This window comes from Somniosus microcephalus, chromosome 11 (genome assembly GCF_052327205.1).
Source record: "Somniosus microcephalus isolate GS21.2 chromosome 11, FLI_Smic_1.0, whole genome shotgun sequence".
In the NCBI taxonomy this organism is placed as follows: domain Eukaryota; kingdom Metazoa; phylum Chordata; class Chondrichthyes; order Squaliformes; family Somniosidae; genus Somniosus; species Somniosus microcephalus.
The window spans coordinates 217,405,387-217,433,237 of record NC_140997.1 but is presented as its reverse complement, the minus strand read 5'-3'; the positions used below and the strand labels follow the sequence as shown (position 1 = coordinate 217,433,237).

General features: G+C 46.8%; 1 protein-coding gene across 1 annotated transcript in view; it reads right to left on the bottom strand.

The window, feature by feature from the left end:
* Window positions 1-27,851, bottom strand: part of celsr3 (cadherin, EGF LAG seven-pass G-type receptor 3) — a 383,004-nt gene that overhangs the window by 82,666 nt on the left and 272,487 nt on the right. The window contains exons 21-22 of the mRNA XM_086001957.1: window positions 25,965-26,142; window positions 22,762-22,929 (exon numbers count right to left, since the gene is read on the bottom strand). Of these exons, the coding sequence (XP_085858083.1) occupies window positions 22,762-22,929; window positions 25,965-26,142 (346 nt within the window). The remainder of the gene's footprint in view (window positions 1-22,761; window positions 22,930-25,964; window positions 26,143-27,851) is intronic.

Below are 27,851 nucleotides of genomic sequence, written 5' to 3'. Positions count from 1 at the left end.
CCATTTCCCTGAGGCTTCCACCAATCTTCTGACAAAGTTACAGCAGGAGACTGGGGAACCCTGTGGAAATTCTACATCAGGGTATCCAAGCTTTTTTGTCTTTGTGAGCAGCACAGTGCACATCATGGACTACGAAGGCCGCATAGAAACTTAGGGTTGAATTTTGCCGGTGCTCAGAGTGCGGGTTTGGAGGTGGGTCCGCTGTCAAAATCAAAATATTTGACAGCGGGTTGGGAACCCGTCATCATGTAAGTTTCCAAAGTGTCGGGTCTGCGATTTCAGAACAGACCTGAAACCAAGCAGTGGGGGAGGCATTTAAGATACTTATCTGCTTTGTTAAGTGCTTGTTTACTACTATGTTGCCAGCCTTTTTATATTATACCACATTTTTAATGGCGTTCATGTCGTTCGGAGATCACGTCAGGTAAGTAGGTCGGGTTCTCTATGACTCCCCATTGCTGTGAATAGGTGACAGCTTTCATACCACTTTTGCAGCTAGCATTTCACAGCTGATCACTTTCCAACGTCAGAAGCTTGAGCTTTCAGGACTTGGAGGAAACTTTTGAGCTGTATGCAGTTTGGAGTAAACTCTCTATCCACTGTCCCCTCCTTGGAGCAAGCTCTCTCGCCACTTGTCATCTCAGCTTCAGCTGCCATCCATTCCAGCAACATCGATGCCCTTGAAAAAATCTCACCTTGGTCCTCTGAATCCGTCCACAATCAGCCCCAACACCAACATCACCAGGCACAACAACAATACTAACCTTCTCCGCAATCACCTGATGCTGCACAGGGCACAGGGCATCAGCACCCGACAACATTGCTGCCCGGGAGGCCAGCGATGGCCTCACCATGGCCAGATTTACTTCACTTGACGCTGTACACCCAGGCTGCCACATAATGCGCCAGGTAGGCATCACCCCACATCAGCACCATAAAGCATCGCTACAATGTCCAAGCCATTCCTTTCACACTCGTCATCATTGTGGGGAGGGTACCCTTATGCCTGAGCATTTGCTGCAACTCACTAAGCCACTTCCAAAGGTGAGCACAGATCTGTACAATAAGGCAAAGTGTTGAAATTAAAGATTTCAATGTTTGACGGAGGGTCAGAGGGATCTGGGTGTGCAAGTACACAGATCCCTGAAGGCGGCGGAACAGGTGGATAAGGTGGTAAAAAAGGCATATGGGATACTTGCCTTCATTAGCCGAGGCATAGAATATAAGAGCAAGGAGGTTATGATGGAGCTGTATAAAACACTGGTTAGGCCACAGCTGGAATACTGTGTGCAGTTCTGGTCGCCACACTACAGGAAGGATGTGATAGCTTTGGAGAGGGTGCAGAGGAGATTCACCAGGATGCTACCAGGGCTGGAGCGCTTCAGCTATGAAGAGAGACTGGGCAGATTGGGTTTGTTTTCCTTGGAGCAGAGGAGGCTGAGGGGGGACGTGATTGAGGTGTACAAAATTATGAGGGGCATAGATAGGATGGATACTAAGGAGCTTTTTCCCTTAGTAGAAGGGTCAATACCTAGGGGGCATAGATTCAAGGTAAAGGGCGGGAGGTTTAGAGGGGATTTGAGAAAGAACTTTTTCACCCAGAGGGTGGTTGGAGTCTGGAGCTCACTGCCTGAAAGGGTTGTGGAGGCTGGAACCCTCACAACATTCAAGAAGCATTTGGATGAGCACTTGAAATGCCATAGCATACAAGGCTACGGACCAAATGCTGGAATATGGGATTAGATTAGACAGGGCGTGATGGCCGGCGCGGACACGATGGGCCGAAGGGCCTCTATCCGTGCTGTATAACTCTATGACAACACATTAACAGAAAATTTACATGAACATTGCATAAAACACCCAAGTGCCTACCCTTGTGTGTTGTTAGTTGGTATGATTGCATTAGGATGAGGGTGAGTGTGAGGGGTGGCTAGTGAGATGGGAAATGATACATAGAAACATAGAAGATAGGAGCAGGAGTAGGCCATTCGGCCCCTCGAGCCTGCTCCGCCATTCAATGAGATCATGGCTGATCATCCAAATTCAGTACCCTGTCCCTGCCTTCTCCCCATATCCCTTGATCCCTTTAGCCTTAAGAAATATATCTGTAGTGTCCGTGTGTAGATAAAGACACTGAAGACAGGAGTTGGTTCATAGGTATTTACTAAGCAAGTCTGGGGGGGGTGCTAAAGGGAATACACAATACACAGGCTTATATAGCCCAAGTGGCAATTACCGGCATTACGCACACCTGGGGCTCTTAAAGGCACATACACCACAATTCCTCCCCTTCTAGCTAACTAGTACATCATATTTTAAGTAATTATTAATTACATGTTATATGCAAAATAATATACTTTGCTGTATTAATTAATTATAAGTTAGTCTCTCAGGAGGCTTCCTGACTTGGTCCGGATAACGCCTCGGGGGTGTAGTAGTTTCTGGTGGTGTAGTAGGTTCTTCTGGCAAGGCTGATTCGGCTTGAAGGCCAGTGTCGGGTTCATCGGGTTCCAGTATCACCGGATCGGAGGTAGATATGGGTATCTCTACTTCATCGTTAGATGTATAGCGTGGTGGTGTAGGTTGTCCCTTTTCGGATGACTTGATGATTTGGTCAGCATGGCGCCTTATTATGCTTTCTCCGATGTCCACGGTATACATCAGTGGTCCTAGTCGTGTGCAGATAGTTCCAGGCTGCCATTTCTCGGTACGGTAGTCCCGGGCCAAAACCGGTTGGCCTATCTGGAAGGCCCTAGTTGGCCTTTCATTCATGCCCTGAAACTGCCGGTTCTCCACGTCCCTTCGGATGTTGGGCTTGACCAAATCCAGCCGGCATCTTAGGTTTCTATTGTAGAACATCATGGCGGGAGTTTGGTTTGTAACCATATGTGTTGCATTTCTATATGCAAATAAGAAGTTATCCACCTTGTGCTGAAGTTTTATGTCTTCATTACCCATGGCCTTTATGGCCTTCTTAAAGGTCTGGACAAACCTTTCAGCCAATCCATTGGTGGCGGGATGGTATGGGGCGGACGTGTAGTGCTTTACCCCATTGTTCTTTAAGAACTTTCTGAATTCTTCGGACACAAATTGCGGTCCATTATCAGAACATATCTGTTCCAGCAGCCCATTCCTGGCAAATATGGTCCTTAATACTGTGATGGTTTTTTCCGTGGTGGTGGAGGACATCTTTATTACCTCCGGCCACTTGGAGTGTGCATCAACTGTGATTAAGAACATTGAGTCCATAAATGGACCAGCAAAGTCGATGTGCACCCTTTGCCAGGGAGATGAGGGCCACTCCCATGGATGTAGAGGGGCCTGTGGCGGAGCATTTTGGACCTTCTGGCATCCTAGGCAGCTCTTGGTCATGTCTTCGATGTCTCCATCGATACCTGGCCACCATACAAACGCCCTAGCTAGGTTCTTCATTTTCACTCCACCCAGATGCCCCTCGTGAAGCTCCTTTAGCACTTTATCCTGGAGTTTGGGTGGAATCACCACTCTGGATCCACACATCAAGGTTCCTCGGCACACTGACAGCTGTTCTCTTCTTTGCGAGAATGCTGGCAACAGTGGTTCGCCATGTGCTGGCCATCCCTTCATTGTTAAATCGTAGACCCGTGAGAGAGTAGGGTCATTTCTGGTCTCCCTTTCAATGGCAGAATTTGTCACCGGTAGACATTCCACTATGGTAGAGTGGAATATCTCTACTGGGTCTACTGTAGGTGCCTCTTCTATCGTTGGCAACGGCAGGCGCGATAAACTGTCAGCATTCCCATGCTGTTTTGACCCTTTGTATTCAATGTTGTATTGGTGTGCCCCTAGAAAAAGGGGCCACCTCTGTAGTCTTTGTGCCATCATAATGGGGACACCTTTCTTAGGGTTGAATATGGAGATGAGGGGTTGATGGTCAGTCAGCAAGGTAAATTTTTGTCCGTGTAGGTAATGGTTAAATTTCTTCACTCCCCATACCAGGCTGAGTGCTTCCCTGTCTATCTGGGAATAGTTACGCTCAGCTGAGTTCAATGAGCGTGACGCAAAAGCTATCGGCCGTTCCGAGCCATCAGGGAATCTATGGGACAATACCGCTCCTATGCCGTAAGGGGATGCATCGCACGCCAGTCTGATTGGTAGTGATGGGTTGTAATGAGCCAAAACTTTCTCTGATGTGATTAAGTCTTTACATTTATGGAAGGCACGTTTACAGTCTTCGTTCCATTTCCAAATCACTCCTGTGTGTAGAAGATCATTATGAGGGTGTAGAATAGTTGATAAGTTCGGTAAAAATTTATGATAATAATTTATTAATCCCAGGAATGACCTCAATTGTGAAACATTTTCAGGTGCTGGGGCTTTTATAACTGCTTCAATTTTTTCAGGTGACTTATGCAACCCTTCCTTATTAATTATGTGGCCACAATATGATATCTGATTTTGGAAAAATTCGCACTTGGGGCGATTTGCTCGTAGGCCCCGTTCTTTCAGCCTAGTGAGCACCTGCTCCAAATTGGCAAGGTGCTCGTTGTCGTTTTCTCCTGTTATAAGGATGTCGTCTAGGTAACACTGAGTCCCCGGAATCCCTTGCAGGACTTGCTCCATAGCTCTTTGCCAGATAGCTGGAGCTGATGCTACTCCAAAAACCAGTCGATTGTACTGGTACAGGCCTTTGTGTGTGTTTATTGTGAGATACTTTTTAGAGGTCTCCTCAACCTCCATCTGTAGATATGCCTGTGCCAAGTCAATTTTTGTGAAACGTTTTCCTCCGGATAGTGAGGCGAAAATATCTTCTATCCTCGGAAGAGGATACTGTACCGTGTGAAGGACCGGGTTTACAGTCACCTTAAAGTCCCCACAGATGCGAATTTTTCTCTGTTCCTCAGAGTTATTTTTCAATGCTTTTTTCATGATTGGAACGATGGGTGTTGCCCATTCGCTCCAATCTATTTTGGATAATACGCCTGCCTTTTCCAAATTCTCCAGCTCTGCCTTGACTGCCGGACGTATTGCGTATGGCACCGGTCTTGCCTTAAAAAATTTTGGAATTGCTGCATCTTCCACTTTTATTGAGGCGGTGATGCCTTTCAAGGTTCCTAGTTTCTCTTGAAACACTTCTTTGGCGTTGGCCAAGATGTCTTTTAATCATTCAGGTATGATGTCATCCTTGTTTTTTTCCTTACTGGTCACCGTCAGTGCCTGAATGGAGTGCCAGTCTAAACGTATCTTCCTTATCCATTCACGTCCCAACAACGGTGGACCACCATCTTGTAGAATGTATAAATACAACTTTTGTATTTCTTTGCCGTTGTATACCACAGGCACCTTTATTTTTCCTTTGGGGTATACTTTCTGCCCCGTATATGTTTTTAAGATAATGGATGTGTCTTTTAGAGGTATATGCGAAAATAGCCTCTCGTAATCTCGTCGATTTATTACGGTTAGAGCTGATCCTGTATCTAGCTCCATTTTAACTGGGGACCCTGCTATTATGAGGGTAACCCAAATGGTCTGGTAATCTTCATTGGCAATTACATTATGTAATTTGAGAGAGCTTAGTCTCTTGTTCCCGGAGTCGCTATCGCTCTTCTGGTCTTTGGAGCTACTGTCCGTCATCATTTGTACCTTTCTGTGCTTTTCCTTATTGATTCTTTTCCCGTTAGTGGATTTTTTATTTTCAGATCGGCATACACGTGGAATGTGTCCCATCTTTCCGCATCGCCTGCATGCTTTTTCTTTGAACCAGCAATCCCTCTGGTCATGGTTGGATCTGCCGCAGCGATAACATCTCTTGAAACCCCGTGTCATTTCATGGGTGCCGAAGTCCTGTGGCCTTTGATTTATCTTTGCCGCTCCTATTGCACTGAAAGCCTTGTCCAGTGTTAAATCTTTTCCAGAAGATACCTTTTTTTGTGTTTCTACACTTAGGGGATTGCAGATGAATTTGTCTTGCAGAGAATCTGCCTCGAATTGGCAGTGTAGGGTATCAACAATCTCCTCAAAATTCTTGTCCATCGGTTCGGCTGGAGTGATTAAGTTGCGTAACAGCTTGTATGTTTCTGCGCCCATTAGATCCAGAAGCACTGAAGCTTTTTTTTCATCTTCTATTCCATTTGCGGTGCAAAACACCTCCACTCTTTCTACATATGTGGTCCAATTCTCTATCTTGTTATCAAAAACATCAATATTGCCAAAGTTAGGCTCTGTTTCGTTATCAAAAGCATCCATATTGCCAGACTTAGGCATTTGAAAAAAAAGATATGGCGCTTCCCGCGCTTTTTTTTTCTCTGTAGCAACGATATGGCGCTTCCTGCGCTTTCCCGCCGCTGCTACCGATAACAACGCTGTTTTACTGTGGTTTCCGTTTATTCACTGTTGGAGACTCGTTCCCGACGGAGGTCTAAACCTGCTTGCCGCGCCGGCCGTCTCCCGAGTGCACCCTCCCAGTCCGTTATTGCTTCCCTCCGATTTCGCTGCCTGTCTCAGCTGTAGAGCCCGACGCTGGAGCCCCAGCCTGACGCCCAGGAAGGATTAGCGCAGTACCTGCCACCAGCTTGGACAGCTGGTGAAACCACAGTTTCTATAACTTCCTTGAGTCTTCTGGACGCTGGAGGAATCGATGTCCTTGAGGTGCTGCCGAATTGCAGGTAAGTCCGTTTCCACTTCGTCGCCACTGTAGTGTCCGTGTGTAGATAAAGACACCAAAGACAGGAGTTGGTTCATAGGTATTTACTAAGCAAGTCTGGGGGGGGTTCTAAAGGATATACACAATACACAGGCTTATATAGCCCAAGTGGCAATTACCGGCATTACGCACACCTGGGGCTCTTAAAGGCACATACACCACAATTGCACTTAAAGGCACATACACCACAATATCGAACTCCTTCTTGAATATATTTAATGAACTGGCCTCAACTGCCTCCTGTGGTAGAGAATTCTACAGGTTCACCACTCTCTGGGTGAAGAAATTCCTCTTCCATCTCTGTCCTAAATGGCTTACCCCTTATCCTTAGACTCTGACCCCTGGTTCTGGATTCCCTGGCCATCGGGAACATCCTTCCTGCATCTAGTCTGTCTAGTCCTGTTAGAATTTTATAAATTTCAATGAGATCCCCTCTCATTCTTCGAAACTCCAGCGAGTATAAGCCCAATCGACCCAATCTCTCCTCATACATCATTCCTGCCATCCCAGGTATCAGCCTGGTGAATCTTCGCTGCACTCCCTCCATGGCAAGAACATCCTTCCTCAGATAAGGCGACCAAAACTGCACACAATACTCAAGGGGCTAGATTTTCGTGGAGCCGTGAGGCAGGGTTTCAGGCGTGTGGGGGGGGGAAAAATCCCGAATTTGGGGGTCCTGACACCATCCCGCCCAAAACCCCGCCCCACGTAAGTTTCAGGGGCGGCAGGTACCCGCCCCGCACTGGGACCCGCCGAAACCAGGCGAGAAGGGATTAGTGCAAATTAACTGCCTGTTAACAGGTAGTTAACAGGCAGTTTTTAGCCTAATCCCTATTTTGAGTGGTTTCGTGTGGGATTCCCGACGGCTCCAAACCACGCCAGGTTAGAGCAGGCGGGCCGTCGGGTTGAAGGAGTTGGATGGGTCGCGATGTCGGTGCTCAGGTGAGTGATGGGTGCATGAGTGTAAAGGTAAGTGTGTTTGGTGTGTCTAAAGTGTGTAAAGAACTTTTACTTACCTGTACTTACCTTAACAGCCTTTCTTCCTGTAGCCGTCGGAAGCCCATCACTCAGCCGGAACTGAAAGCTGAATGGCTGCGATCTGTGAAAAGTGACAGCCTTCAGCTTTGAGTGCCGGTAAGAGTTCTAACTGAGCCTGTGCAGAATGACTCATGGTAGAACTCAGAGTGTCAGTGTTTCACAGCTTCAAACAGCTGTGAAACACTGATATTTCATCTGTCAAAAACTCTTGACAGGTGAAATTGCAGTCTGTGTCGTCACCTGTTGCCGGGTGGCCCTTAATTGGCCTGCTGAGCCCGCTGGGCGGGCTTAACAAGGTCAATCAAGGGAAAATCGCGCGGATTGGCCGGACGTCGAAGTAGGCGGGTCAAAAACCCAAAAGGGGAAGTACCGCCTTCTTCCCGACAGGTTCAGGAAAATCTACCCCAAGGTGTGGTCTCACCAAGGCCCTGTACAACTGCAGCAAGACATCCTTGTTCCTGTACTCGAACCCTCTCGCTACGAAGTCCAACATACCATTTGCCTTCTTAACCGCCTGCTGCACTTGCATGCTTACCTTCAGCGACTGGTGCACAAGGACACCCAGGTCTCGTTGCACTTCCCCTTCTCCCAATCTATTGCCATTCAGATAATAATCTGCCTTCCTGTTTTTGCCACCGAAGTGGATAACCTCGCATTTATCCACATTATACTGCATCTGCCCAATCACCCAATCTGTCCAAATCATACTGGAGTTTCTCGGCATCCTCCTCACAGCACACACGCCCAAAAGGGGAAGTCCCGCCTTCTTCCCGACAGGTTCGGGAAAATCTACCCCAAGGTGTGGTCTCACCAAGGCCCTGTACAGCTGCAGCAAGACATCCTTGTTCCTGTATTCGAACCCTCTCACTACGAAGGCCAACATACCATTTGCCTTCTTAACCGCCTGCTGCACCTGCATGCTTACCTTCAGCGGCTGGTGCACAAGAACGCCCAGGTCTCGTTACACTTCCCCTTCTCCCAATCTATCCCAATGTAGATAGAGAGGGATGGGTGGAGGTGCAAGGTAAGTTGGTGTGAGTTAAGGATGTGCAGGAGTAGGGTAGGGAAGGCAGAGTGATGGGGATGTGATGAGAGGCACAGCAGGATGAGGTTGAGTGTGGCTTTGCAGTAACGTTTCGTGATCTACTGAGATCATTGAAAGGTTTGCGCCACTGCAGCCAGGTACTCTGACGGCATCCCTGCTTTTGCCCTCCTGTGCAATGTGCAACCAGGCTGTGTTGGTCTCCTGGGGCGGTCTCTACCGCCCTTGGAAGTGAACAGAACCTCCCTGCGTGCTGTGACTCTCTCCATAAGCATATGGAGGGAGTCATGCGAAAGCCTGGGTGCAGCCGTGCACCTTTGTGCAGTGCTTGTCAGTGTTTGCAGCACCTCAATGCTGTAGAACACTGACAGCACAACTGTCAAACTCAATGTGGCTGTGGTCCCTTTAAGGAAACTGGCCGATGACGCATCATCAAATGACGTCATCAGACCAGTTTCCTTTTAATTGGCTGGGAACCCCGCAGGGAAGGCTTAACAAGCCCTATTAACGGAAAGTCCATTTTACAGAGCGGGAACGGGATTGGAACCCGCTAACCACCTCTCCTGCCGCGATCCCACCGCCGCTGGCGAAATTGTGACCTCTGACGCCGCTTACCATTAATTTGCATATACAGGTAGACTATCCTTTATCCGAAAACCTCGGGACCAGCCGAGTTTCGGATAAAGGAGAATTTCGGATTTCGGAAGGTGGGTCGGCGGGGGTCCGCGGGGGGTCGTGCGCACGACTTACGCTGACGCTCAGCGTAAGTCAGTCGGGGTCGGCGGGGGTCGGGGCCGGCGGGGTCCGCGGGGGTCCGCGGGGGGGTCGGCGGTTGTCGGGGTCGGCGGTTGTCGGGGCCGGCGGGGTCCGCGGGGGGGTCGGCGGTTGTCGGGGCTGGCGGGGTCGGCGGTTGTCGGGGCTGGCGGGGTCGGCGGTTGTCGGGGCTGGCGGGGTCGGCGGTTGTCGGGGCTGGCGGGGGGTCGTGCGCACGACTTACCCTTTATCCGAACTTCCGCAACCGGAACCCTCTAAAAACCGAAGGTTTTTTCGTTCAGCGTAAGTCGTACGCACGACTTACGCTGAACGAAAAAACCTTCGGTTTTTAGAGGGTTTCGGTTTTCGGAAGTCCGGATAAAGGGTAGTCTACCTGTACTTCAAGTTGCTAATATTGACAGGTCATAAGAACATAAGAAATAGGAGCAGGAGTAGGCCATATGCCCTTCGAGCCTGCTCTGCCATTCAATAAGATCATGACTGATCTTCAACCTCAACGCCACCTTCCCACACTTTCACCTTCTCCCTTGATTCTCTTAGAATCTAAAAATCTATCGATCTGTCTTGAATATACTCAACAACTCAGCCTCCACAGCCCTCTGGGGTAGAGAATTCCAAAGATTCACAACCCTCTGAGTAAGAAATGTCTCCTCATCTCAGTCCTGAATGGCTGGCCCCTTATCCTGAGACTATGAGCCCTAGTTCTAGACTCTCCAGCCGGGGAAACAGCCTCTCAGCATCTACCCTGTCAAGCCCTCTCAGAATCTTATATGTTTCAATGAGATCACCTCTCATTCTTCTAAACTCCAGAGGGTATAGGCCCATTCTACACAATCTCTCATCCCAGGAATCAATCTAGTGAACCTTTGTTGCACCCCCTCTAAGGCAAGTATATCCTTCCTGTACACAGCACTCCAGGTCTGGTCTCGCCAAAGCCCTGTACAATTACTCTTGTACTCCAACCTCCTTGCAATAAACACCAACATACCATTTGCCTTCCTAATTGCTTGCTGTACCTTTCTGTGTTTCATGTACAAGGACACCAAAATCCCTCTGAACACCAGCATTTAATAGTTTATCATTTAAAAAATATTCTGTTTTTCTATTCTTCCTACCAAACTGAATAACCTCACATTTCCCCACATTACACTCCATCTGTCAACTTCCTGCCCACTTACTTAACCTGTCTATATCCCTTTGCAGGGTCTGTGCCCTCCTCACAGCTTACTTTTCTACCTAGCTTTGTATTGTCAGCAAACTTGGATACATTATACTCTGTCTATCCTTTCATCGAAGTCAGAAAGGGAGGTGGGGTGGCTATGTTAATAAAGGATGGAATCACTGCAATAGTGAGAAATGATATTGGGTCAAAGGATCAGGATAGTGAAAGTTTGGGTGGCGATAAGGAATAATAAGGGGGAAAAGTCACTAGTGGGCGTAGTCTATAGGCCTTGTTGTAACTCTGTTGGTCGGAGTATAAATCAGGAAATAGTTGGGGCTTGTAATAAGGGAACAGCTATAATCATGGGGGATTTTAACTTTCATATTGACTGGACAAATCAAATTGGGCAGGGCAGCCTTGAGGAAGAGTTCATAGAGTGCATTAGGGACGGGTTCCTTGAGCAGTATGTAACTGAACCAACCAGGGGGCAGGCAATCTTAGATCTGGTCCTGTGTAATGAGACAGGATTAATAAAAAATGTCCTAGTAAAAGATCCCCTTGGAATGAGTGACCATAACATGGTTGAATTCCGAATTCAGTTGGAGGGCGAGAGAGTTGGATCTCAAACCAGCGTACTAAGCTTAAATAAAGAAGACTATGAAGGTATGAGAGCAGAGTTGACTGAAGTGGACTGGGAAAATAGATTAAAGTGTAAGACGGTACATGAGCAGTGGTGTACATTCAAGGAGATATTTCACAACTTTCAAGAAAAATATATTCCAGTGAGGAAAAAGGGGCATAAAAGAAAAGACAGCCATCCGTGGCTAAGTAAAGTAATAAAGGATAGTATCCTACTGAAAACAAGGGCATATAAAGTAGCCAAATCTAGTGGGAGGATAGAAGATTGGGAAGCATTTAAAAGCCAGCAAAGAATAACTAAAAGATTAATTCAGAAAGGGAAGATAGATTATGAAAGTAAACTAGCAAAAAATATAAAAACAGATAGCAAGAGTTTCTACAGTTATATAAAAAGAAAAAGGGTGGCTAAAGTGAATGTTGGTCCCTTAGAGGACGAGACCGGGAAATTAGTGGTGGGGAACATGGAGATGGCAAAAACGCTGAACAAATATTTTGTATCAGTCTTTACAGTAGAGGACACTAAAAATATCCCAACACTGGACAAACAGGAGGCTATAGGGGGGAGGAGCTAAACACGATTAAAATCACTAAGGAGGTGGTACTTGGTAAGATAATGGGACTAAAGGCGGATAAATCCCCTGGATCTGATGCCTTACATCCTAGGGTCTTGAGAGAAGTAGCGGTAGGGATTGTAGATGCATTGGTGGTAATTTTCCAAAACTCCCTGGATTCAGGAAAGGTCCCAGCAGATTGGAAAACTGCTAATGTAACGCCCTTATTTAAAAAGGGAGGCAGACTAAAGGCTGAAAACTATAGACCAGTTAGCCTAACATCTGTGGTTGGTAAAATGTTGGAGTCCATTATTAAGGAAGCAGTAACAGGACATTTGGATAAGCATAATTTAATCGGACAGAGTCAGCATGGTTTTACGAAGGGGAAGTCATGTTTGACAAATTTGCTCGAATTCTTTGAGGACGTAACAGGGTGGATAAAGGGGAACCAGTGGATGTGGTGTATTTGGACTTCCAAAAGGCATTTGACAAGGTGCCACACAAAAGATTACTGCACAAGATAAAAAATCATGGGATTGGGGGCAATATACTGGCATGGGTGGAAGATTGGCTATCTAACAGAAAACAGAGAGTTGGGATAAATGGTTCATTCTCGGGTTGGCAATCAGTAACTAGTGGTGTTCCGCAGGGGTCAGTGCTGGGACCCCAACTCTTTACAATCTATATTAACGATTTGGTGGAAAGGACCGAGTGCAACGTATCCAAGTTTGCCGACGATACAAAGATGGGAGGGAAAGCAGTGAGTGAGGAGGACATAAAAAACCTGCAAAAGGACACAGACAGGCTAAGTGAGTGGGCAAAAATTTGGCAGATGGAATATAATGTTGGAAAGTGTGAGGTTATGCACTTTGGCAGAAAAAATCAAAGAGCAAGTTATTATCTAAATGGAGAGAAACTGCAAAGTGCTACAGTACAAAGGGATCTGGGGATCCTGGTACATGAAACACAGAAGGTTAGTATGCAGGTACAGCAGGTGATCAGGAAGGCCAATGGAATCTTGGCTTTTATTGCAAGGGGGATGGAGTATAAAAGCAGGGAAGTCTTGCTGCAGTTATACAGTGTACTGGTGAGGCCACACCTGGAATACTGCGTACAGTTTTGGTTTCCATATTTAAGAAAAGATATACTTGCTCTCGAGGCAGTTCAGAGAAGGTTCACTCAGTTGATTCCGGAGATGAGGGGGTTGACTTATGAGGAAAGGTTGAGTAGGTTGGGCCTCTACTCATTGGAATTCAGAAGAATGAGAGGCGATCTTATCGAAGCATATAAGATTGTGAGGGGGCTTGATCGGGTGGATGCGGTGAGGATGTTTCCACTGATGGGTGAGACTAGAACTAGGGGGCATAATCTTAGAATAAGGGGCTGCCCTTTCAAAACTGAGATGAGGAGAAACTTCTTCACTCAGAGGGTAGTAAATCTATGGAATTTGCTACCTCAGAGAGCTGTGGAAGCTGCGATAGTAAATAAATTTAAAACGGAGACAGACAGTTTCCTAGCTGATAAGGGAATAAGGGGTTACGGGGAGCGGGCAGGGAAGTGGACGTGAGTCTAGGTTCGGATCAGCCATGATCCTATTGAATGGCGGAGCAGGCCCGAGGGGCCGTATGGCCTACTCCTGCTCCTACTTCTTATGTTATGTTCTTATTAATATAGTTGTAAATAGCCGAGGTCACAGCACTGATCCTTGCATCACCCCACTAGCCTACCAACCTGAAAATGACCTGTTTATTCCTACTCTGTTTTCTGTCCTTTAATCAATCCTCTATCCATGCTAATATATTACCCCCAACCCCACGAGCCCTTATCTTGTATAACAACTTTTCGTGTGGCACCTTATCGAATGACTTTTGAAAATCCAAATATACTACATCTACTGGTTCCCCTTCAACTACCCTGCTGGTTACATCCTCAAAAAACAAATAAATTTGTTAAACACAATTTCCCTTTCATAAAACCGCGTTGACTCTGCCTAATCATATTATGTTTTTCTAAGTGCCCTGTTACCACTTCCTTAATAATGGATTCCAGCATTTTCCTGACGACTGATGTCAGGCGAACTGGCCTGTAGTTCCCCGTTTTCTCTCTCGCTCCTTTCTTGAATAGCGGTGTTACATTTGTTGCCTTCCAATCCACTGGGACTGTTCCAGAATCTAGGGAGTTTTGGAAGATCACAACCAATGCGTCCACTATCTCTGAAGCCACCTCTTTGAGAACCCTAGGATGTAGTCCATCAGGTCATGGGGATTTGTTGACTTTTAGTCCCATTAATTTCTCCAGTACTTTTTCTTTACTAATATTAATTACTTTAAGATTCTCAATCTCACTGGGCCTTTGGTTACCCACTATTTCTGTTTTTTTTGTGTCTTCTACTGTGAAGACAGATTCAAAATATTTGTTTAATGTCTCTGTCATGGTGTTCTGATTTATCCACAAACGAGGTGACAACACTAAAAATAACCTTTTGCAAAGATCCAGGCCAATTTAATTCTAACAAACCAGCAAATAGGAAATAGTTACAGATAATGCTGGAAATACTCAGCAGGTCAGGCAGCATCTATGGAGAGAGAAACAGAGTTAACGTTTCAGGTCGATGACCCTGCGTCAGAAGAAATAGTTGCTCAGTTAGGACTGAGTTGTTTGGGCTTTGTGTACTTTGCTGCTGGGGATTTGGGGGCGCAAGTCACTCACTGACCTGGACAGCCCTTCTCTAACAAATCTGCTAATCTTAAGAGGTCACAGTTTTGATGAAAAAGCATTCTCCAAATCTTTTTTCACTTATTTTGAAAAACAAAATGTAACGACATAAATTGTGTTATTCTGTCAGTTGTGAGTAACTTTATCACGACAAAAACACACATGGATAGCAAATGCATGAGCTCAGAAAATAAATTAAACATTACCTAGTATATATTATAAAGAATAAAATACAATTGGAAGGGACAGGGTGTAGTAATTGAATGTCAGGGCCCTGGTGACCAGGAAACAGCTCTGCTTTGCTCTTGCATTTTATGGCATTGCCACATTCCCTTGACTCAATTACTGCCTTGTACCTCACTTGCAGCCACCTGCACATAATAGCTATAGGTCAAAAGATCATGGAACTACAGAGTCTGATTACAATTGGAAATGGGTCAAATAGAGTTTGCCAACACTAATCCCTCCCCTTCTCCAAATGATGTCAAAACATTACCACCCATCTTGCTTGAAAGCCATCCATTTAATAGCACATAGATGCCTAGTATAAAACAGAAAATAATGAGATTTTACAAATATGTCAGGCTTATGACTCCAATTGACATTAGGCCATGTGCCACGAAGTGGGTATGATCTGGATCACTTAATTCAGTAAATTTATTATTTACTTAAAAGCCATGCATTCTTTTGGAGGGTGGGGGGGGGGAGGATGCGGAGGGAGTGGTGTGAGAAGGGATCATGCCCAGAGTTGTTCTAGTGCATGGAATTATTGCCATTGGATTACTAGACTTCTCTGGAATATAAAAATTTATGTTTTGTTGAGGGAAACAGCGTAACAAGTTAATGCTGGAACATTTCTTTATTCCTAACATAAATGACAAGGGTCAACAAGTAAAATAGGTTACCTAGCAACATTGCTGAAAGAAAAGAAAGACAGACTTGCATTTATATGGCGCCTTTCACGACAGCAGGATGTCCCAAAGCGCTTTACAGCCAATGAAGTACTTTTTGAAGTGTAGTCACTGAGGTAATGTAGGAAATGCAGCAGCCAATTTGCGCACAGCAAGCGCCCACAAACAGCAATGTGATAATGATCAGATAATCTGTTTTTGTTTAGTGATGTTGATTGAGGGATAAATATTGGCCAGGACACCGAGGATAACTCCCCCGCTCTTCTAAGTGCCATGGGAACTAAAGGGGAGCTTTTCCTCTTGGAGTCACCCTGGGCACCAAACTGGTGCAGCATACTGGTGGTGCACTGCATCTATGAGGAGAGAGGTGACTTGATATTCCTGTCCTGGGTCAGCTGCAGCTGTGGACTGCATTTTCCTGCAGCTTATTAGTTCATTAATATACACCCAAGGAGGAATAAATGCAACAGGCCATAGGCAGTTTGTCAGAGTTTTACACTGGTACAGGAAACTTTGGTTTATCCGGAGGTTATATGTCCGGAATACTCGATCTAACGGCAAAAATCAGGAGCCGTTTTCTATATTTTTTTTAGTTCTCGTTGCTTTTTTTTTCCCAGTCAAGCACTGCAAGGTCTGTAGCTATAGCAACAGCTTCAGCTCCAGACGCTTGCAGCTGCAGCCGACTGTTTTGAAGCTGTTGCTAAGCAACAGGGTTTGTTGATTCACACGGAGCTTCTCAGTTCGTATGTTTAAACATTAACTCTGGTATGTCCGGCACTTTTGATGTTACGGCACCAGCTCGGTCCCGTCAGTGCCGGATATCAGAAAGTTTCCTGTATCTAAGACATAAAAAGCCTTTGCACATCGTAGGGATTTACTTTCAATTTTGCCCTAAAGGAGCCAAATATTATAAGCAGCATTATGAGCAGTAAGAATTTCCCCCAAGAGGCTGATTACATTTAGATTGATTGTGTGAATGTCAAATCTAACAGATGCAGATACAGTATGGGATTTCATATGAATGGGAAATGGCTAGCATTCAGTAAAAAATGCTTGACAAGGTACAAATTCCAGAGTGGCTTTCTGACATTGTAAGCAAGTGAGTTGTCATGGTAATTTTGATTTAAGTTACCTTTAATAGAGAAAGCAATGTAAATGTGTGTGTACACGGATCTGTCTCACTCAGACAGAGCAGGTCAAAGAGTAGATATTAAGGGAATAGTAGATTAACATTCCTATTTGATAGCAAACACAAGTGATACGATGTTAAATTAACATGGCTGCCAAAGATTAATTAAATCCTTTTGTACTTGGATATGACCATTGGCCAAATCCCAACCAACTGGAGGATTTCCATTTTGCATCCAAAGGAAGAAAGAAAGAAACAACAACAACAACTTGTATTGATATAGCACCTTTAACATAATAAAACACCCCAAAGCGCTTCACAGGAGTATTATAGCAAACTTTGGTTTATCCGGAGGTTAACTGTCCGGAATGCTCGAGCCACCGGCAAAAATCAGGAGCCGTTTCGTTAGGTTTTTTTTCTTTTCGTTGCTTGTTTTTCACCAGTCAGGCTCTGCAAGGTCTCGCTGAAGCTGTTGCTAAGCTACAGAGACGCTTGCAAGGTACGGCCGACTGTTTAGAAGCTGTTGCTAAGCAACAGGGTTTGTTGCCAGATACGGAGCTCAAAATCTCCGTATGTTTCAACATTAGCGCTGGTTTGTCCGGCAGTTTTGATGGGACGGCAACAGCTAGGTCCCGTCGGTGCCGGATAGCACAAAGTTTCCTGTATAAGACAAAAAAAAATTGACACCGAGCCACATAAGGAGAAATTAGGGCAGGTGACCAAAGACTTGGTCAAAGAGGTAGGTTTTAAGGAGCGTCTTAAAGGAGGAAAGAGGCGGAGAGGTTTAGGCAGGGAATTCCAGAGCTGAGGGCCTAGGCAACAGAAGGCACTGCCACCAATGGTTGAGCGATTATAATCAGGGATGTTCAAAAGGGAAGAATTAGAGGAGCGCAGATATCTTGCGGGGGGGTGGGGGGGGGGTTGTGGGGCTGGAGGTGATTACAGAGATAGGGAGGGGTGAGGCCATGGAGGAATTTGAAAACAAGGATGTGAATTTTGAAATTGGAGGCGTCGCTTAACCGGGAGCCAATGTAGGTCAGTGAGCACAGGGGTGATGGGTGAACGGGACTTGGCGCGAGTTAGGACACGGGCAGCCGAGTTTTGGATCACCTCAAGTTTACGTAGCGTAGAATGTGGGAGGCCAGCCAGGAGTGCGTTGGATTAGTCAAGTCTAGAGGTAACAGAGGCATGGATGAGGGTCTCAGCAGTGGATGAGCTGAGGCAAGGGCGGAGATGGGCAATGTTACGGAGATGGAAATAGGCAGGCTTAGTTATGCTGTGGATGTGTGGTTGGAAGCTCATTTCGGGGTCAAATATGACACCAAGGTTGCGAACAATGTTGTTCCATTTTGCATCGAAAGAAGAAACAACAACAACAACAACTTAAAGATTTGCATTTATATAGCCTTTCACAACCACTGGACGTCCCAAAGCGCTTTACAGCCAATAAAGTACTTTTTGAAGTGTAGTCACTGTTATAATGTAGGAAACAAGGCAGCCAATTTGCACACAGCAAGGTCCCACAAACAGCAATGTGATAATGACGAGATAATCTGTTTTTTTTGGAATGTTGATTGAGGGATTATCCAAAACAAAACCAAAAATCGTGCTTCCCAACCTTACACTTTTTACAGCTCATGGAGCAAGACTATTTAAGGGCTGTGATTAAATGTTTAGGAGTAACAGTTTCATTGTTCTCCCTAGATTGTATATATATTTTTTTAAAGTTTTCTTTTAACCAAGTCCAAATTTTGTTGGCTGTCGCACTGAACAGCGACAAACACAATCCATCTGCAACCTAGAATGTGCTGCGAGGAGGAGAAATAACATTCCATCTCCCAAAAAAAGGTGATGCTGCACACAGCTGACAATACTTTACAACTTGTAACTAAACTGTTGAAACATCCAATGAGTTACAGAGTACAGATTCCTCTTAAAAGCAAAACCTAATGAAGCAATATTATAATGTGGCAGTACCACCGGTTGTACCTTACATAAAGACACATAATTCCCTTTAACTTACCTTACTGTATGTTTAACTCACCTTTTGGGTCCATTGCCCTTTTAACTTACCTGTTGGGGCCATTGCCCCTTTAAGACGCGCCCTAGCACGCTGATGTCACGTCCGACGTGACGTGCGTGCGGCGGCTGCCGGCCCGACTCGGCCGCCGGCACAGCCCGGCCTAGCGTCTTCAGCCGCATCGGCCAGCCGACGGGAGCGACGCGATCTTCCACTCCCGCGGCAAGCACCGGCTCAGCCTGGCCTCCAGCTCCCGCGACTTCGGCCAGCGACTCAACGACGCGCATCACGTGACGCCCTAAGCGCGGGAAACGCGAACAACGTGATGACGTCACAACACAAACGCGATGACGTCATCACGCTCTCCACAGGACTGCGAACTCAGTCCTCGTGGAGTCCCCGCTGGGACAAGACCTATACCACGGTGCTCCTACAGTCAGCCATCTTACCTGATGTAATTAGTCTGTTCCTGTAAATAAACAACTTGTTAATAGTTCGTCGAAGTCAAACTCTCTTATTTAGTGGCGATCTACACGAACCGCTACATTGGTGACCTAACGACGTGAGTACGGGAGCTCATCAATTCCAACGCTACAATTGGTGAACCCGTATCCGTGAACGATTTTCACGGTAGCAACGCGCGCCTGATCCTCGTCTTCCCACAAGACGACCAACGCACAACCGATGAACAACCATGGAACAGCAACCGCCTCACTCCGCCAAAGGCGACCCCGTCTTTGCAAACGTTTTCGCAAGGTAAGCGCAGCCTGGAGCAGATCCCGTTTGACACGGACAAACCTCAACCGGACCCCGTTCGTTTTTTTGTGAGCAATTTTCACAAAAGAAGCACGCCATGGAAGCACCAGCCGTTTTGCTGTCGCTACCGCAATCCAGGGAGCCACAGTCTCCCTCGTGCTTTATACCGGTAGAAGCCCCGTTCGACAAGAACATCGATGCGGCGCCGACCACGCACTTGCTCACGGTCCCCGTACTCGTCTTTCCTACCGCCACACGGATCGTCCGCCTCTACGTCCACAGCGACAGCAAGTATAAATCTCTCCAAGCGCGGGGTACAGCATGTTCGGGCCCACAAAATCGGAGCGTGCCCTGCGGGGATACCACGAGGACTCACCCCCACGAACCACGAGGACCTATCCCTCGTGAAAAACGACGACTCCTTCTCCGCCGACGACGCATCAGCCCTTCAACCTGCTGGTTGTGTTACCTACTACACGATTCGGCGTGAACAAAAGGCGTGACGCCCTCCCGGCTGTTTTCTCCTAAATCTACAACTGTTACAAGTGTTGCCGCCCTCCAGGCAGAGTTAACCCCTCCTGCAAGCAACAACAACCTGGACCGTTGCCGCCCTTTCTCCAGTTTTCCCTTTAACAAACGCAAATGTCTACTGAAGCTGCACACATCGAGGACGGGTCCAACGGGCATCTTGCGGCCGCGATCAGCCACGTGAAAGTTGCTAGCCTCACCGATCACAGGTTAACGCAGTAACTCTTCACCCTCTGTTGTGTTAACGTCGTAGCACTATGGCACGCACCGTTCTGCGCGTTCCAGCCTCCTGAAGGTTTCGCTCACCTGTCGGTGAGTTCACTCAGCTCACCTGTCAAATCCTTCTGGAACATTCGTTTGGCGTTCCTGCAGAGTTTGTTATAACAAGGACTTGTTCCAACATCAACAGTCATCGCCCGCGTCCGCCCAACCTGCCCGTCACTCTGACAAGGCCTGCTGTTTTGCACGTTTCCACGGTCCTTCGCCTGACGGATACACTTTATTCGCCACGACGCGCGTACGGATCCCCTCACGAGCAGCATCTTCGGAACTCGCTCGCCAAGCCGAGACAGCACGACCGCCGAGACCACCAGCGTCAGACCATCTCATCCTTGGACTTTCGTTAAAGCGAATTCTGGGGGGGCCCATGTGGCAGTACCACCGGTTGTACCTTACATAAAGACACATAATTCCCTTTAACTTACCTTACTGTATGTTTAACTTACCTTTTGGGGCCATTGCCCTTTTAACTTACCTGTTGGGGCCATTGCCTCTTTAAGACGCGCCCTAGCACGCTGACGTCACGTCACGTACGACGTGGCGTGCGGCGGCTGCTGGCCTGACTCGGCATTCGAGGTCGGCCGCCGGCACAGCCCGGCTTAGCGTCTTCGGCCGCATCGGCCAGCCGACGGGAACGACGGGATCTTCCGCTCCCGCGGCAAGCACCGGCTCAGCCTGGCCTCCAGCTCCCGCGACTTCGGCCTCAACGGCCAGCGACGCAACGATGCGCATCACGTGACGCCCTAAGCGTGGGAAACGCGAACAACGTGATGACATCACAACACAAACGCGATGACGTCATCACGCTCTCCACAGGACTGCGAACTCAGTCCTCGTGGAGTCCCCGCTGGGACAAGACCTATACCACGGTGCTCCTACAGTCAGCCATCTTACCTGATGTAATTAGTCTGTTCCTGTAAATAAACAACTTGTTAATAGTTCGTCGAAGTCAAACTCTCTTGTTTAGTGGCGATCTACACGAACCGCTACAATAATACATTAAGTATACTGTACTGGGGACAGGCTAGCCATATTATAATTCAGGAGCCCTTTAGAGGAAGAACCAAGTCGATACTGCTAGGCTTAAATGGAGAAGGAAAGGCTACAGGGAATACATTCTGTACAGCGTACTCCCTCAACACTTATGAACTGCTGTATTAGACAAGGCAAGAAAACAATAGAAGGTTGGATTATTGGCAGCTGCAAGAGGTATCAAAAATTGTTTTATTTTGGTTTTGCATAAAGCAGGTACAGTTTAAAGGCCAGATAGTTTAAGACAGAAATAAAAAGACAACTCAACTAGTGGAATTCCAAAATAAAAACAGAAAATGCTGGAGATACTCAGCAGGTCAGGCAGCATCTGTGAAGAGAGAAACAAAGTTAACGTTTCAGGTCGATGACCTTTCGTCAGAACTGGAAAAAAGCAGGAAATGGAACAGATTTTTAAGCAAGAGTAAGGGCTACCCTTGCTTAAAAATCTGTTCCATTTCCTGCTTTTTTCCAGTTCTGACGAAAGGTCATCGACCTGAAACGTTAACTCAGTTTCTCTCTTCACAGATGCTGCCTGACCTGCTGAGTGTCTCCAGCATTTTCTGTTTTTATTTCAGATTTCCAGCATCTGCAGTATTTTCTTTTTGTATTAGTGGAATTCCAATCTGTTGCATGCAACCAGTCAAGCTGAACAATCTAGGGTGTGGTGTTAGAGGGAAATATAATGTTAAATTGATATGCTGGATGCTTCGCCCCATTAACCTTAGTGGTCAGGGAGCAATTTCAGAGTTTCTCCTGTTTACTTACCTCCTACAGGAAACTTTGTGATATCCGGCACCGACGGGACCGAGCTGTTGCCGTCCCATCAAAACTGCCGGACAAACCAGCGCTAATGTTGAAACATACAGAGATTTTGAGCTCCGTATCTGGCAACAAACCCTGTTGCTTAGCAACAGCTTCTAAACAGTCGGCTGTACCTTGCAAGCGTCTCTGTAGCTTAGCAACAGCTTCAGCGAGACCTTGCAGAGCCTGACTGGTGAAAAAAAAGCAACGAAAAGAAAAAAAACCTAATGAAACGGCTCCTGATTTTTGCCGGTGGCTCGAACATTCTGGACAGTTAACCTCCGGATAAACCAAAGTTTCCTGTATTTGGACAGTAAATGAATTGGGAAGAGTCCATGACACCGGAAATACTGCAGCATCTACTGGAAAAAGTGGGAGCAATCAACCAAATTACTTTTTCTTTGGGTTGCTGCTTTTGCATGCTCTTGACACTGTACTGCATTTTCAATCATGCATCTGACATCAGGCACACTATCTTGCAACTGGACCAGAGTCTAAAGAGCAACAGCAATCTGTGTTCCCGATTTCCTCATTAACAATTTGCCATCCCTTCCAGTTGGCTCTAAACTTGTGCCAAATAATATGAAAGTCAATTTCTGAAGCCCAGACACTACAGTACAGGAGGAAACTTACTCAGTAACACCGTTACTTTCTTGCTGGGCTCCTAAAAGCAATTTTAAATGGATAGTTCAATGTACTTACAGGCTGGAATGATTCCATTGGACACATACAGGCTTGCTGCGATTGGCAGTCTCTAGCAGACGGAACTCCAATGTCAGTGGTGAGTTTAAAGCTCCATGGACAAATGTGTTGTTGTTGAAGATAGAGATAGTCACGATTGGAGAATTCATCACAGGATGCTTTGGAAGTCTGTAATTCAAAATGTTTGAAGGTGTTCAATAATCCAGAGACAGAAAAGAATGTGACAGATTGAAAGATCTCTTCAACCCATTTCAATTTATTGTATAAGTTCTGGCTTCTAAAATAAATGAGAAATTAAATGCATTGGAAGACAAACTACGGGACTTCAGCCTATAATTCCCCACGACAGGTTCACAACCTCAGCCATATCATCAGAGGGAAGCAAATGGTGGAGGCTAAGCCTTTCCCAACAAAGGAAAGGAAAAATTGATGGGTGAATCACGCACTTGAGCACATAATCTAGGACGACATTTCAGTACAGTACTGAGGAACTGCTGCATTGTTGGAGGAGCCGCCTTTCAGATCAGATGTGAAGCAACGGTTTCATCTATCAACTTATGTGGATGTTAAAGATCCCATGGCATTATTCGAAGGAGAGCAGGGTAATTCGCTCTGTACAAAAGCAAAATACTGCGGATGCTGGAAATCTGTAATAAAAACAGAAAATGCTGGAAATACTCAGCAGGTCAGGCAGTGTCTGTGGAGAGAGAAACAGAGTTAACGTTTCAGGTCTTTGACTTTTCGTCAGAAAGGTCGTCGACCTGAAACGTTAACTCTGTTCCTCTCTCCGAAGATGCTGCCTGACCCGTTGAGCAATGTTTCCTCTTTTTTTGGGTGTGCGACCCCTTTAAAGGGCAGCGAGGCCCAATCACAGTTTCGCGCATGCGCGAAATTTAATATTGGAAACGCCAATCCCTGGCTACGTGGGACTAGCAGACAGCTGCGCAGCCTGGAGGAAACATTACTGCTGAGTATTTCCAGCATTTTCTGTAATTCTCTAGGTGTTCTGGCCAATATTTATCCCCCAACAAAACAGATTAACTGCTCATTCATATCAGTGCCAATTACCATTTTATCGGCCTACTCTCAATCACCAGCAAAGCGATGGAGGGAGTCGTCAATAGCGCTATCAAGCGGCACTTACTCACCAATAACCTTCTCATTGATGCTCAGTTTGAGTTCCACCAGGACCACTCGGCTCCAGACCACATTACAGCCTTGGACCAAACATAGATGAAAGAGCTGAATTCCAGAGGTGAGATGAGTGTGACTGCAAGTTGCATCAAGGAGCCCTATTAAAACTGAAGTCAATGGGGATCAGGGGGGAAACTCTCCAGTGGCCAGAGTCATACCTAGCACAAAGGATGATGGTTGTGGTTGTGTAAGGCCAATCATCTCAGCCCCAGGACATCGCTGCAGGAGTTCCTCAGGGCAGTGTTCTAGGCCCAACTATCTTCAGCTGCTTCATTAATGACCTTCCCTCCATCAGAAGGTCAGAAGTGGAGTTATTTGCTGATGATTGCAGTGTTCAACTCCATTTGTAATTCCTCAGATAATGAAACAGTCTATGACTGCATGCAGCAAGACCTGGATAACATCCAGGCTTGGACTTATAAGTGGCAAGTAACATTCACGCCACACAAGTGACAGGCGATGACCATCTCCAACAAAAGGAAGCCTAACCACCTCCACTTGACAATCAATGGCATTGACATCGCCAAGCCCCCCCACCATCAACATCCTGGGGGTGGGGGGGTCACCATTGACCAGCAACTCAACTGGACCAGCCACCAATGTTCCCCCTAAGGTATGCGGCCATGCTCAGGAGGTCCTGTGCAGGCTGCTCACCAGCTGCCGCCGCTGGAATAGATACCACACATGCGTGGCTGCGCAGCAAATTTGAAGGGACCACGCACCAAAAAAAAATTACAGGGAACATTGCCAGCCACATAAATGCCATGGTTATTACATCACGTCAGAGGATGGATATTCTGCGACAAATTTCTCCTCTTCTGGCTTCCCAAAGCGCCTCCACTACCTACAGGAATGTGATGGAATACTCTGCTCTTGCCTCGATGGATGCAGATGCAACAACACTGAAGAAGTTCAACACCATCCAGGACAAAGCAGTCCGCTTGGTTTGCACCTCAGCCACTAGCCTAAACATCTACACCATTCTCCACTGGCGTACCATGGCTGCAGTGTGTACTATCTACAGATGTACTGCAGCAACTCGCCAAGGCTTCTTTGGCAGCACCTCATAAACCCGCGACTTCCACCATCTAGAAGGACAAGCGCAGCAGGTGCATGGGAACCCCATCACCTCGAAGTTCCTCTCCAAGTCACACATATCCTGACTTGGACACATATTGCTGTTCCTTCATCGTCACTGAGTCAAACTCCCTACCTAGCAGTATTGTAGGAGCACCTTCACCACACAGACTGCAGTGGTTCAAGAAGGCGGCCTACCACCACCTTCACCACACAGACTGCAGTGGTTCAAGAAGGCGGCCTACCACCACCTTCTCAGGGCGACTAGGGATGGGCAATAAATATGGTTTTGCCAGTGGTCCTGAGAATGAATGAATAAAACAGCAGGAAGAGACAGGCTGACACAGTGAAAGAGGAAGTGAATAGGCATACAGATTACCAGACTTGCAAAAAGAGAGAAAAAAATTAGAGCAAGACCAAAGACACATTGAGAGAAAGAGAAATTGTGTGAAAAGTATAGACAGAGCATAGGACAGTTGGAGACATACAGAAAAGATGAGGCAGAGACAAGGAGAGGCTTGCACAAATAGAAAGTGAGAAAATAGTCAGACACAAACAGATGGTCAAGCTTGAGAGGGTGAGAGAGAAAGAAAAAGAGAAAGGGGGGAAAGAAATAGAAGACAAAATAAAAAGGCAGAGGGTCCGAGCCAGAATTAGAAAGTGGGTGGACATGAGGCGACAATATTTTTCCATGAGCAATGCCAGTGGAGATTATTAGGGATGGGCAATAAATTCTGGCTTTGCCAGTGACTCCTACATCCCGTGAATGAATAAAAACAATCTAGAATATACTATGAACAATAGGTAGCTACATTTCACTGAATTTAACATCAGAAATCTGAAAATTAGCACAGTAAATAGTTTTTTTTATTACTGATACCTGAATATTCTTAGTATTGCAGGAACCACGTGTCACATCGCTGAACTCGTACCTTAAGTTACGGCGATCTGTGTTGTACCGTGCGGGTAGTAGACCACCTAATGTCCGATAAATGAGGAGGATCAGGATGGTCATGGTGGGCTCCGGCTCTGGTAAAATCCGTTGGTGTAAAACTTTACTAGTTTCATTCCGCACTTGGATAGTGTTCTCTGTTTTGGAGGTGGGTACAGCTGCACAGACAAAAGTATGTAGTGAGAGGTATATACAGCGTCACAAAAGATCGCAAAGGCAGAAAACTAGTCCAATAGCAAAATACTGCAGATGTTGGAAATCCGAAATAACAACAGAAAATGCTGGAAAAACTCAGCAGGTCAGGCAACATCCGTGGAGAGAAATTTGAGTTGACGTTTCGGGTCGAACCCTTCTTCAAAACTGGAAAGAAAAGAAAATAGATCGAAGGCAGGGCTGCGATCGGACAAAAGAAGTGAAAGAAACAAAAGAAGTAAAAGAGCTAGATGAGATGGTAATAGGCTGAGATTAGGTGTAAAGTGTACTGGCAGGGCAAGAGATAGCTGCCAGGTGTGACGCCCTCCACCACTTTAACAGTTTCCAGTTTCCTGGCCCCAACCGCTTCCTTTTCACCATGGACGTACAATCCCTCTACACCTCCATCCCCCACCCGGATGGCCTGAGGGCGCTCCGCTTCTTCCTTGAACAGAGGCCCGACCAGTCCCCATCCACCACCACCCTCCTCCGCCTGGCTGAACTTGTTCTCACATTCAACAACTTCTCCTTTAACTCCACTCATTTCCTCCAAATCAAAGGTGTTGCCATGGGTACCCGCATGGGTCCTAGCTATGCCTGCCTTTTCGTGGGCTATGTGGAACAATCTTTGTTTCAGTCTACTCGGGTCCCCTCCCTCACCTCTTTTTCCAATACATTGATGACTGTATTGGTGCCGTTTCCTGCTCTCGCCCCGAACTTGACAATTTCATTCACTTTGCCTCCAATTTGCACCCTTCCCTCACCATCTCTGACTCTTCCCTTCCCTGCCTCGACTTCTCCGTCTCCATCTCTGGGGATAGGTTATCGACCAATATTCACTACAAGCCCACTGACTCCCACAGCTACCTGGACTACACTTCCTCCCACCCCGCTTCCTGTAAGGACTCTATTCCATTCTCCCAGTTTCTCCGTCTCCGCCGTATCTGCTCCGACAATGCCACCTTCCACACCAGTGCTTCCGACATGTCTTCCTTTTTCCACAACCAAGGATTCCCCTCTACCGTGGTTGACACGGCCCTCGACCGTGTCCGTTCTATCTCCCGCACTTCTGCCCTCACCCCTGCCCCTCCCTCCCGGAACCACGATAGGGTTCCCCTTGTCCTCACCTTTCACCCCACCAGCCTCCACATTCAACGGATCATCCTCCGTCTTTTCCGCTACCTCAAAAGTGATCCCACCACCAAACGTATCTTCCCCTCCCCTCCCCTCCCAGCATTCCGTAGGGACCGCTCCCTCCGAGACACCCTAGTCCACTCCTCTTTCACCCCAAACAGCCCTTCCCCTTCGCCTGGCACCTTCCCGTGCAAGCGGAGGAGATATAACACCTGCCCCTATACCTCCCCCCTTCCCACTGTCCAGGGCCCCAAACACCCCTTCCAGGTGAAACAGCGATTTACTTGTACTTCTCACAATCTAGTATACTGTATTCGCTGCTCACGATGCGGTCTCCTCTACATTGGGGAGACCAAACGCAGATTGGGTGACCGCTTTGCGGAACACCACCGTTCACTCCGTAAGGGTGACCCCGAGCTTCCGGTCACCTGTCATTTTAATTCACCGCTCCATTCCCACTCGGACCTCACTGTCCTTGGCCTCTTGTATTGTTCCACGGAAGCTCAACGTAAACTCGAGGAACAGCACCTCATCTTCCGAT